At 35.9% G+C, this 13,227-nt stretch overlaps 1 protein-coding gene across 2 annotated transcripts; it reads left to right on the forward strand.

Annotated features, from left to right (window-relative positions):
• Window positions 1–87: 87 nt before the first annotated feature.
• LOC109029942 (mitochondrial ribonuclease P catalytic subunit) lies at window positions 88–12,006 on the forward strand. 2 transcript variants are annotated; one of them, XM_019040664.2, is made up of 7 exons: window positions 88–203; window positions 1,569–2,134; window positions 3,381–3,725; window positions 4,943–5,195; window positions 6,799–6,935; window positions 8,503–8,692; window positions 10,040–12,006. In XM_019040664.2, the coding sequence occupies exons 2-7, from the start codon at window positions 1,584–1,586 to the stop codon at window positions 10,223–10,225; spliced, it is 1,662 nt and encodes a 553-aa protein (XP_018896209.2). In that variant the 5' UTR covers window positions 88–203; window positions 1,569–1,583; the 3' UTR covers window positions 10,226–12,006. The 2 variants fall into 2 exon arrangements, with proteins under 2 accessions (XP_018896209.2, XP_018896208.2); XM_019040663.2 differs by having other exon boundaries at window positions 122–317.
• The last annotated feature ends 1,221 nt before the right edge of the window (window positions 12,007–13,227 follow it).

The following is a 13,227-nucleotide window of genomic DNA, read 5'->3' on the forward strand; positions in this document are numbered from 1 at the left end:
AGTATCTACTAGTAGGTGAATTGTCGCCCCCTCAGCATTATGCCGTCAAATTAAAATTCCCGCCGTCTGACGTCAATAATAACATAACCTCAAAATAAGTTACCTGGTATTTGTTTACATTTTTCGGAGACAGCAGACACATGTCTAAAGAATTCTCCAATGTTGTGTTGAAGTTGAATGATTAATTTTTCCTCATCACTTCCGTAAGTGACCACAGTATTGTTCATTTTCTCATTATTTTATCGCCGCGATGATATGACCAAATTAAACATCAATATCTGACTCTGTGGCACAATCTTGACTTTTTCAGTATCTGGGTAAGTATAACATTCACAAACTTTCTGCGAGGAGGCACACTCTTAGTGATTATCTTACTGAGGAATACCTTGATGTCCAGATAATTAATGATATCTTATTTTTATTCAGGCCTTTCTATAGAACTTTCAAAAGCCCCAAGAACAAACAGTGGTTTTGTAAACTGACCAGAGCTTTGCCGCTGGATTTACAGAAGTGATTGTTGACCTGGTATCAGCCAATCAGGGATGAATGGTTGGTTTACACAAATCCACCCATCATTCAGAGAAGCCGGAGTAGATTGACTCTAGTCTATGGTTAGGCATTAGGAGAGCTATTGACGATATTGTCGGTTGCACTGATGAATTTGCTGTTATGAACCAACCATCCCTGATTGGTTGTCATCAACATTCACACTTTCTGTCAGAAACTCTCTGAGGAGCTCTGGTCAAATTATGAAATGCACTACTCTGCTACGTTGCAAACTTTTGCTAGAGAAAAAATAAGAGTTATTACTTGTAGAAAGCGTCTCAAAAATCACAATGAGCGCATCGGCTAAGTCTGAAATGCACTCATTACTGCACAATTTGTGTAAAAAATTTGCATTTTTCTAAGCTTTCTGCTTCGAAAACGATATCACAGGACAGGTGAACATTTTGTTAGAGGAGTCATTCCATCCAACCATACATTCACATTTTTCTTGCGTCGTTAGATATCTGCCGTGATTGATCTTGTGCTCTCCTCAACTAGCGAGTGGAAGCGTCCGTCTGTTGAGCAGAGATTGAATGGAACGATTCCTCTAACAAAATGTTCACTTGTGCTAGTTGTGTCCTTTTTGAAGCGAGAATCTTAAAATTGCGCAAATTTCTTACACAGATTGTGAACTTAGGAGTGCATTTCAGAGTTTGCTGATGCGCTTATCGTGACTTTTGAGACATTATCTGTAAAGAACAACTCTTACTTTTGCTTTAGCAAAAATTTGCAACAGGCTCATTGCTGGAACTCTTAAGCAAGTCACAATGATAATAAAAATATTGTGTTAGATCAAAATGATTAAAAAAGATGTTTCTCAGCCCTCTAGCCATGTGTTTTCAGGCCTAGAGAATCTAATATTCTGTCTCATTTATGTGGCATAAGGACATAATTTGTCCAGAATGGTAGCTTCTAAAGTCTTCACTTAAAACCCTGTTCAGCATAAAAGTCCCCACTTCTGGTTTTATTATCTAATTACTCCTTCATCTTAATTTGTAATGCTGGTTTCATTTTGATTTTAGGATTTACATGGAAAAATGGAGCGCACTTGTCACTCTGTTTTCAAAGTCACGAACATGGCAACAAAAAACTTCCTGAGGAAAGGGCTTACCTCTGCATTTGTTTCAATCCAGAGAAGGAATCTTACTGAACTTGGCCAAACTCCCTCAGAAGATGACGCATCACCCAAAGAGACAGGGCCAATACGTCTTCTGAGAAACAGGTTATCTGAGGAATTTTCCAAAAATAAAAGTGTAGACTGGAATAGCATACAGGAAGAAGCATTACAGTTGGTAAAATTTTGCAATCGAAGGAACATATCAGTAAGAATACTCCAAGTTTGTGGTCAGTTGCAAGATTTTGATGCAGGCAAAGCATTCCTAAGCCACCTAAAATCAAGTGGCTCTCCTCTAACTGTAGGTGTAATATTATCATATTTTAAGCTGTGTAACAATTTCAAACATTGTTTGACAGAGGATGATCTACAGGAGTTGAGTAATATGTGCAATATTGTTCAAACGAAGTACCACATGTTTTTGCATGGCAAATTCATCAATGACTTCATCCTTGGCCTTGCTTTAACCAACAGGTAACATTCACGTCTAATAAAATTCTCATCTTAATCGTTCTTAAATCATTTCTTTTAAAGGAAGAAGGCAATGTCAGATAAATTGAAAAAGATTTTTCTCAGAGGGCACTGTGGCTCGTTTTTTTTTTTTTTTGTACTTATATGTATCCTCCCGTTAGGCATCGAAGAGGGTGTCCAGCCAATCGGTGGGTAGAGGACATCCGTCATGAGATGGAGGGATGCCAGCTTAAAAAAGAAATTTACTATCTCAAAATTTATTAACATATAAAAGTTTTAATATTATTAACGTTTAAAAGTTGAAATCAATAAATTTTTAGATTTGATATAAAAACATGGTTTAAATATCTAGTAATTAAATAAATTGGTTTAATTAAATATTGTTTTACTTATTTTAGTGTAAATTAGATTAATTGTTAGTTATTTTTTTTAACATTTTTCAAAGGAAACAAGAACCAACATGGGATATTCCCAAACATTTGACATCAAACCTGGTTTAGAGGTGTCGTCAGCTAAGTTGACGGTTGTTTACTTTCGGTTTGCAAGCACCAATGACAAATTTGGGCCTCTGAACAAAGCGGCGTTCACTACTATCCACACTGAAAACATCAGTCTCATGATCGTATCGTAAAAAAAAACTATATGTACTTATTAGTTATGATTTGTGTCTTTTTTGTGGTTGTGATTTCTTTGTGGCTAAAACTTAAAGTATTACAAGGTCTGAAAGTATTAAAAAACTTATCTAAGCTTGTGTTCTTGCTTCTGAGAGAGTCAAATGTTTTCATGTGGATAGTAGTGACGCGAAAATGCCTGCAAACCGAAAGTAAACAACCGTCAACTTAGCTGAGGACAGCTCTAATAAAAGTTCACTTCTTAAGGGCAGCATAAAACTAATTAACTTTTAAGATTTCCATACTCGCTTGCCCACTAATTTTCACAATCAGATGGACGCATTTTGAGGACCCTACCCTCATCCTCAGTGATTCTCAGCGTCCATCGCATTGCTAAGATTAATAAGTAAGTTAGTATAAAAATCTTTATATTTAAAGTTACTGGTTTGATACAATTAAGCCAGGGTTTGAAAGCAGTTCATAGGAGGTTTTAGCCCATATTCGTAACTTTAAAATGAGACCTTGTTCAGCTAATGTGGCCAGAAATCCATTTTTAGAATCTTAAAATTATGATGATGATTGCCCTCTTATTCATTATCCCATCCAGATGTCCACTATCATCAAATTTTGTTTTTCAGACTAGAGGAAGGACTCAAATACCTAGAACTTTGCAAAGACGACAGTCATGCAAATACAGGAAGCTATGCAGCTTTGATTGAAACAGCAGCATCCCTGAAGAAATTTGATGTTGCCTTAAAACTGTTCGAGGATGGTTATGAGTGTGACAGAGATATCCCAAGTAAAACAATAGTTGTCTTCATCACCCAATGTTCAGATGCTGGTAAGGCATCGTATATTGAGTCCCTACTTCACCTTATGAATCGGCACATGATCATTCCTGAGGCATGTTTTGCTGAAAAATTGGTCGAGTTGAGCTCATTTGAGCTGGTTCCTTTCAAAGGTTCTATCACATCCATCTCAAAGTATGTATTATTAAATTATTCTTACAGTCTATCCTATGAGGCTAGTCATAAAATATGTATTGCTCGGGGGGGGGGGGGGGGGGATGAGAGGCCAAGGAGAATGTTGCGCAATTTTGTTTTGGTTAAAGGATTGGGACCTACGCTGCATAAGCACTACAAGAGGAGAAGGGGATCGATCAATCTGAACGAAATGATAGCCCCCATAGTGTAAGAAATATTTTTACCTCAAGGTGGCCCATCCCAAGGTTAAGATGCAATCAAAGTTGCAGTTTACAAGTTTTACTTGCTCGCAAGTTTTTCCTACTGGTAAAAAGCCTGGTGAAATTTTTTCTTCTCTTATTCCAAAAGACTAAAAAAGTACATTTGTGTTTAAGTCAATTGCACTGAGTTATAAAGAATCAGAAATAAAACTCTGGTTTTAGGTGGGAAAGATTTTGTTTTGAAAAATGTATTACCACCATGATTGGAGTCGAGCATTACATTGAATACAGTATGTTTTGTTGCACAAAACAAAAAATCTATCTTTATTAGTTTTACAAAAAAATTCCCTATGAAAATGACACCATTCCCTCATGTAGAAGGGTTCTAATTTTTTTTGAATGAAAATAAATAAAATCTGCTTAGAAATCTTAGTTAATTGAAGAGATGGAAAATTGCCAGTTTGACCGCAAATAGATCCCTGGGCAAATCAGGATTAACTCATTTTCTGGGAGCAAAACATACACCACACAAGCGGCTGCCATATATATTTCTATTCCCAAAATAATATTTGGACAGCAAAAAGTCATTTTGTGGTCATCATACAAGCTCTATAAAAAAGTGTTCAAATTCTAACAAAAAAGTCAAGTGATTGTTTTAAAAGAAAAAAAAAACTCGGATTCCATTACTTTTCTTAATTTTTGCACTTATGTTTCATTGGGTAGTAGCCCATATGAAAAGGGACGTTAAGGTGCATTCCAATCAGCCGAAAGAGTTCTAAATGCAGTAGATAAAATCTTTAAATCAATTTTCTCAAAACCATGCTTTTTATTAAACTATAAACTTTTCTTAACTTCATAATAATGGTTTGACATTTGTGCTAAAATCCTTGTCTGCACGTTTGATATTCAAAGGTACCTCCATTTTAAGTTTTTTTAAGCATGAAGTTCTTTGTTCCTACGGACAGCAACACATATTTTACATGCACATGTTTTCAATTTTTTTTTTCTGAATTCCAGTGGTCGGTGCCAGCATTGCTCTCAAGCCCTCACTAAAATCAAGATAACCCAAAAAGAGTATGAGAATTTGAAAGTTGCACTCATCAGCGACTCCCTCATAGGAGGAGATATCTTTAAAAAAACCAATCCGAATGAACTGAAAAATTTCCTATCTTTCATCAGAAGAACCTCTCCCTATGACATAGTTGTTGACGGACTGAATGTCATGTACCTAGTGAAGCCAGATGGTCCAAGGCACTTCAAATCTCGCTCGGTAAAATCTCTAGTTTTACATTAATCCAATTTGAAGATTACTGTAGCGTACTTACTACCTCTAATAGTTGGAATACCTGTATAGGAAGAGAATTGCCATGAGGAGGCTGCTTTTCATTGGCTCTTACATCTAAGGCTTTCTTGGAAATCTTAGGACCCAAAAATGGTGAACTTCGGAAATGCGCATATGCTAGATTAACTGAGAATGTGATTTAATTCACCTTTAACCTCCATGAATTTTGCTGCAATTACGTAAATCTACTGATTTCTACACTTAATTAATCAAGTTGGGGCATTATAATTGAAAAACTGCTTTTACTATAGTTCAATTTTATTAGAATGTTCGCAACGGGAGGTAACCATCAAAGGTTGGCAATAGGCCCCATCTCATCCAATGTAGAGTCCCTTTATACTGAGAGTCAAGACAATGTGAATCCATTTCTGATTGGTTCCCGTATTTTAGGCCTTCACAGTGTCACAAACGGGAGTAAAGATTACATTTTCACCGATTGCAAAGATTATAATCTGGAATGGACCAGGGAATTACGGGTTCGGCAAGGAACACACGGAATGAGAGAAGGAACGGAGAAAGGAATTTAAGAATGGGCCGATCAAAGATTACAAAGAACGTTCAATTTCTGTAATCTTTATTCCCGTTTGTGACTCCATGAGGGGTGTTGTCTTGACTCTCAGTATAAAGGGACTCTAATCCAATGTTGTCACCATTCACCATCCTAAGGTCCTCAAGCCTACATGAGAAACTGAAGGGGCAACATGGCCGTGCTCTCTCTATGGAGGCTCCTAAATAATAGTTATGCATTGAACTTTCCTGGACTTTAAATTTGATAGCCAAATTTTTAGATTGAGATAAGAAAATGTTCTCGTGAATGTTCAATCTTTGTGATATTAATTAGAAAATTGCTCTTTTAAATTTGCTGTAAGACTATGCCACAGCCTGCTACCTTTTCTAAAAAGAAAATAAGAATTCACGGAAATGGAATCATTATTTTTTAAAAATTTGTGGATTACAAAACCTACCTTGAAGATAGTCAGTAACTAAAAGTTCTTAAACTTTTTGTAAAGTTTTTCAATGACCTTGGGACTGAAGTGAGTGTTTTTCAAATGTGCAAACTATGAAGAGGAAATATATAGTTTCAAAACTTTCTCAGTTCCTAATTAAGAGCACTTTATAGTGGTTTTGTGTGTTTACCCCTTGTATCAATAGCTTAGAGCGGAAGGGTCTCAACCTCATTTTTTCAAGTTTGAATGAGAAAATTGCGCTGAGCAATGGTCCAATTGTTTTCCATGCAATGCACAATTTGTGAAGTTTTGCATATTCTGTTTGCTGATAGGCACCAATACCAAATTGTTTCAAATATATAGAGCCCCACCTACTGAGATTATAAATAACCATGACACCAAGATTATGAATGACTGGATTTTTTAAAAACGGTAGTTACACCTCTTTGCGCTAAGCCATTGCTATATGATTCTGAAGAAACCTTTCCGCCCAAGTTTTTCGTCGAGAAGTTTTGACCTTCTGTTCAATGCATATTATTTGGTTTTCTTTATCTTGAAGCATAATTTTTTCTATATCCTGTCAGTTAAAAATGGTTGTACACCCGTTTGTGGCGCAAAATAAAAAAATTCTGGTCTTTTTACGGAACCACATGAAAAGTTACAAGGACCCTGACATGAATTTTGTCACCTCTCACTGCAACATTTTCTTCGTTGATAATGAGTAAGTTTTAATTTGTATTAAGTGTTCTATCGTAGGAAAGAAAAACTGAAAAATTTATTGAAAGAAGTGGTGTCAAACATAATTAGCTCGGATAGAGAAACTACAAGTTTTTCCTTCTATGTAACAAAAAAAGTCTCATATCCTAAATAAAGAGGTAATAGCCCTCACAATGCATGTCTAGCACAAAAGAACCTCCAAATGAAATTCTATTATACTGGACAAGATTCTTTGTCAAATCGAAATCAGCTATGCTGTCGCAAAATGGTAAGCTTCAAAAGTTTTAAGTGCGGATATGTGAGATGAGGGGACCTGTTCACTCAGTGAGTCATGGACGTTCCAAGTAGTACAGGTTGCAATAAACTGCAAATAACATGGTGAAATTATTGCCAACTGTATATTTGAGCGTTGTGTATGTTGCCTATCTACTATTAGAAGGGGCACCTCTTTTTGAAATTTATCGCTTTAAAATTGAAATAATCTGATTTTTTTGCTGCACTGAAAATTTTCTATCTTCTCAATGCATGGAACTTATTATATTGATTATTTAAAATTGGCATTTATTGACCAAATGGTGCAAAAATATTGTAATTTCATGGTCAAAAAATTGCAATATTATTGATTTAAATGGAAACTGCAGTCCAATTTTTCCATTGTGGTGTGCTTTTGGAGGGGGGGGGGGGGAGAGAGAAGAGTTTCCGGACAAACTGTTTGTTTTATAGTGGATCAGAGGCAGATATATTTTGGACAAACACCTTATCGTACAGTGAGTCACAGGAAGAAAGTTACATTGGACAGACTGTTTTAATCATTGCTGTTTTTCGAAATTGTTACCTTCTAGTAACTATGCTGGACCAAAACTATATCAAGCAGGGTGAATGCGAAGGTGAAATTTCCTCCACTTAAACAGCAAATTCGTCCCCTCCCCTCACGAGAGGTTGAGGGGTAAAAAAGCACAAATATTATAGGGATAATCTTCTAATTACAAGTGAGCAGAGTTTTGGCTGTTCTTTCAAAGTTCAGTGTTGAAATGTTCGAAGTTTAACAACCATGTTTGAAGTGGACAAAAATATGCATGGTTCAGGATACCAACCTTAAGTAAGTGAGAGAAAGAAAAAATCTTAAAGGAATCTCTTAAAAATTAAACTAACCTAGAAACATGAGAATTGTTGCCCTCTTATTGCTGCCCTTTGCGGAAGTGTAATTTTTACGCCTTTCATGACAGGCCTTGGTTTAAGTCGTTCCTTCAGGAAGTACAATTTTCCTGTGGTGGATGCAGGGGCCCTACAATAATGAACATAACAGCTAAACCAACACATCCAAACTATAATTGCGCGCAAGATGGGTGCCTCGGGGACCAAATCATTCCCAAAAACTGGTGCAGAGCTTTGTGTTTCAAAATCAGAGTTGTTTTAAGAAGTTGAGATAAATAAAGCCCTTGGAATACCAATCACTCAATACTTGAACACTCATCTAATGACTTTCTATCTCTGAGGGTCATCTAAAAGTTTTATGTTTCCGGTCTTTAATTGAGCCTTTCATATTTTTTTTTTTTTGGATAATATTTCAGATCTTCTGATGACAATTATTTATTGTATGCAGCTTTACATAATCCTCTGGGAACATGTTTCATCTCAAAAGATTTTATGCGAGGTCACAAATCCAGCTTAAGCACCACTGAACTGCGAAAAACTTTCAAGTTATGGCAGCAGTCCCATCAAATAGTACCTTACAGGATAGGCTATGAAACCGCGTTGCAGGTTAGTCTCTTGCTAGTTTTGAAGTGTAAAATCAAGCACCGAATTAGCCCAATCCGTGTCTTTGAGTCAAAGAGACGAACATGACAAAATATCAAAGAATAATAAAGCTATGCTATAAGATGATCAATAGTAAACCAAAAGAAATGTTGCAAATTCAAGCACTATGATACATGTTTTCTCATCAAAACTTCACGTTGAACACGATTTGTACAGAGGAAATTCCTGAAAGTAATTCTGTATCAAGATATTAGCATTTTTCGATGCATGAAATCCAACTTCCCGCTCATAGAAAAATCAATAAGCTACTTGAGTTTAGTCACACATTAAACGTCACTACGACAGTCTTTTCAGTATGAAAATGTGGCAACCTCAATCTTGGCGCTTCAGCTCAGCTTTTAAACGTTACAAGTAAATGGTTTCAGTCCTAAGAAAAAGGAGTCATGATTAAAGGTTTCACTTGGTATTATTAAACAATCACAGATTTTGTAAATTTTCACCCCTTGGCTCACCAGCTATGAAAATTACAGTTGATGCTGACTCTTTCCGATATAAAGTGATCGACAAAAAATAACTGAAAAAAAGCTTAAAATTGTTCTTGGCAACGAGATTCACCGGTAAAAGTGGCTGATTTTTGACTTATTAGTCTGAAATTCGAGCTTCGTTTGACTGTGTGGAACTTCTGTCCAATTTTCACCGGGCTCGTATGCTGCAATCTGTCACTTGTGCCTCATTCACTTGTTTCCCCTCCTTTCAGTAACAAATAGCAAGCTGAAAACGGCAGATGTTCCACCTAAAATGTGACCGTTGATGGAAAAGGAGACCTTTGTCTTATTAATACTCAAAATTAAGTTATTGATACCAGAGCTTAAAGGAGGGTTCTATGAGCGTTTGGGGGGGGGGGGAGGATTGCCATTGTCTTTCTGTCAAAACCAACCAAAGTTACTGCAGTTTGAAGTTGGCAATTAAAAAATATAGTTCCAGGAAAAGCTTTTTAAAATTCTAATTTCTAATCTAGACGGTTCAGGATAGGAAATTCTCGGATTACAATGCAACCTCACACCCCTATTGGCACAAACCTTAGCTAAAATGCTCGCAAATTAATCTGTAGGGCTCAAGAAAGAGTTCTTTGTCAATATCTGAAGATCTATTTTGAAACCCAATTTGCTAAAAATTGCTCTGTACTGAAAAGTCTGCCTTTAACCACACGGTCACAAATGCATTGCTGGTCTGCTATTTTCACATATTTACCAATCTGCACCAGCAGGAATCTATCTGATCATCTTTGTTCACTTTTTCTTTGTCAATTCGTTTGTATTGTTCTAATTTTAATACTTCGCTTTTTTGCAGTATCCTGTGGAGCACTTTTTGATACCCCATAAATCTCAGGAAGGTACATGGCACATACCTTTCTCTACCTCAGGAAGGATTAATTATGAACATGATCATTTTTACATCAATTTACCTGAGTTAGAACAATCGAAAACTTTCTCATGGCTGTGCTTGAAACCCAGAAATGAAAGCGACGTAAAATGAATGATAACTCAGATCATATGACTCTATTTGCTGAAGGAAACTGTTAATCAGACAATGCTAAGGTTTGGATTATTTTTATAATCATTTTCAAGTACACCCTAACAAAGGGGAAATCGAGGGGTTCAAATCATTTATTTACTACAAGTGAACATCCTAGGGGAAAGGGATCTTCGTCAAAATTGAGATACTTTTACACAGAACTCAGCACATTTTGGCCATCAGAGATCCTGAATTCCAAGGAAGGAAAGCTCTAATAATGCTAAACAGGGTTCTTTACTCTGACTTTCAAAGGAAAGTGAAGGAAGGATTTACATTGCCACTGTACAATATTGTGCTGTGCTACATCAGAATTACGGTTCTGCATTTCAGATTCTGTGATTTTTGAATCTGGTACTATAGAACAAGGTAACTTTCATACCCGCAAAATTAGTTACTTCAGGGTACACACTACAGAATATAAAGTACGCATCCTGAAAGAATAAAAACTGCATGTGATAAAAAAGACTCTTAGTCCGAAGTGAAGTTCTGCGGTTTTTGATGAGATAGGCAGCACAGGAAAGAAGTTAAGCAGCTGTCAAAAAGGTCTGAGAACATTATAAGTGCAACTGAAGTCGGCTTTTAGCGAAGAGCATTTTTTGCTAAAAACTTAAATTCCGATTTTTCAACTGAATGAGCTTGTTTAGTGATGCTTAATTCCTGCATGTCTACAAACTAGGGAGTGCACAGAGCTCACAGGAATTTTTCTTGATGTTTTTGAACAATAACAACCCACGAAAAACGAGCTTGAAGTTGCATATTTCGAGCTGGCATGTAAACGTGTGTCGGCGGGTCATCCAAGATGGCCGCCACGGTCGCCCGTCGAAGAGTGGCCACACTCTTTGAGTTAATCACTGCAGCGTCCTATAGTTTGCACGCGATGCAGCGCGATTTTCTACAGTTCTTGAGCAGGCTACAGAACACTACGGAGTTAACTCAACGAGCGGGGCCATTCTCCGACGGGCGTTTGCTGCAGCCATTTTTAGTGACCCACCGACGCGCGCTTAGATGGGAGCTCCAAATATGCAACTTTGAGCTCGTCTTTTGTGGATTATTATTGTTTCAATGCACCAAGGAAAATTCCTGTGAACTCTGTGCACTCTCAAGTTTTCAGAAATACAGGAATTAAACATTACTAAACAAGCTCATTTGACAAAAATTACTCTCCTGTAAGATTTGCTTCCATTAGAGCTTCATTTTGCATCGAGGAACTAATATTTCTGACTCATCTTTTAAACCTTATATCTGAATATCTAGTCCGTATAAGGTCCATTTTTTCATGGCCATCATGTATGTTACTTGACTATATTTGAGCATTTGCCCTGTTGTTCTTTTGTTATATTTTGTATTATCTGTTTTGTTTTTATCTCTCAGTTTGTTAATTCTTGTAAGTTGTTTCATCATTTAAATATTTTAAATAATGATTCTTTGGATACCATGAAATAAATAACTTAATTTGTCATAAGTAGTCAATTATAAGTAACAAAAAAGGAGAAAATCTTCGCGAGGATAAAAACCGACCCTAAAAATCAAAGTTAGGAAGTATGCAACACTTCTTGTTTTTGTGGAACATCTAAATTTCAAATTTGTAATCCTCCCAGAAATAGACAAGTTTCTCAAAATTATTTGCATCATGGGGTGTTGTTGCACTGTCTCCTCAAAACGAACTAATTTTTCTACAAAGCTGATGAAGTTGAAATAGCACAATGCTCTGTTAATAAATGTCAAATTCTATTTTAAAAAAGTATCTGTGTTTTTATTTAAAGTAATTTGTTTATTTTCAATGGTATTTTTTGTTTACACCAATTGTACATTGTACAACCCAAATCGTAAGAAGGAGGAAGTTTTAATTCGAAGGAAGGAAGTTTTAATTGAAGGAAGTTTCGAAGGAAGTTTTAATTGATGGATATCAATTAAAACTTCCTTCCTCCAGAGGGAACCAAAATTATTACAAGCCTTTAAGAATTATGCACTGCATTCAGAAAATATTCTGAGTCAGGTTTTATAGCAAACTTCATATCTGATACTCCATGCTAAATAAGATTTTCTTGGAAGAACAGCACAGCACACACAAAGAAATCTCTAAATTGTTACAAGTTTTGACTTGGAACAGACTTTGATTTGCAAGTGAGATTACTTTTAGATTGGCAGATATGGAAAATGTTGAGTTCTCAGGCAAGAATTGGACGTGTTTTTGCTGAAAGGAATTGTTCACAAATGAAGTATATTGAAAGAAACTGTGCACAGGGTCTGAATGCCACACATCTCCTTTTGATTTAATTTATTTGCATGGAGTTCCTTTTAGCCTAAATACATACAATTGATGTTAGAAATTTTAAGGCTGTCCGTCTCGTTCTCTATAGAAATTATAAGGAGAAACCAATGAACTTTGATTTGAGCATTTACGAAAGCTTTTTTGAACTTTAAACTTCTTTATTTTCAATATAATAAATTATGCAGTCAATACTGCTTTTGTACAGAAATAAATACTTAAAATAAAAATCTAAAGTAATAAAAGATAAATATTAGCTTAAAAATAATTTCCTTAGCATAACTAATGGCCCTCTGTTGCTGATTTCGGTTTAAGATCTCTCCTTAATTTGATTGTCTCTCCAACATAATAGTCACTTTAAAGGTCTTTTGATTGGAAGTAGATAGATTTTGGGTGATTTAGCCTTTGGGCACTGATGTTAAGCCAACCTGTTGAAGCAAAAAAGAGATGATTATATTTTCAAATTATAAAGGCTAAATCTTAAATGAAAACATAAATCTGCCTATATGACACATAAAAACTGAAAAATTGCTCATAAACACCCCCATGAAATTATGGAATTTTGTAGCTGGTAGCTGTATGTAGACAGGGTTTCAGAATAGGTACTTATTTGATTCCCCATATCATTATTTGGAAGGTCTGAAATATACTCTAAAGCCTTAAGAAAGCTCCGTGAAGTTTTGTTCAAGTAAAA

The sequence above is a fragment of the Bemisia tabaci genome, chromosome 3, assembly GCF_918797505.1.
Source record: "Bemisia tabaci chromosome 3, PGI_BMITA_v3".
Classification (NCBI taxonomy): Eukaryota; Metazoa; Arthropoda; class Insecta; order Hemiptera; family Aleyrodidae; genus Bemisia; species Bemisia tabaci.

What these genes read in the sequence shown, in the direction of transcription:
- LOC109029942 (XM_019040664.2), top strand. Translation starts at nt 1,584, where the DNA reads ATGGAGCGCACTTGTCACTCTGTTTTCAAAGTCACGAACATGGCAACA. An exon ending in TCTATCACATCCATCTCAAA is followed by an intron (nt 3,726 to 4,942) that starts GTATGTATTATT and finishes TCTGAATTCCAG; the next exon opens with TGGTCGGTGCCAGCATTGCT. An exon ending in GCTATGAAACCGCGTTGCAG is followed by an intron (nt 8,693 to 10,039) that starts GTTAGTCTCTTG and finishes GCTTTTTTGCAG; the next exon opens with TATCCTGTGGAGCACTTTTT.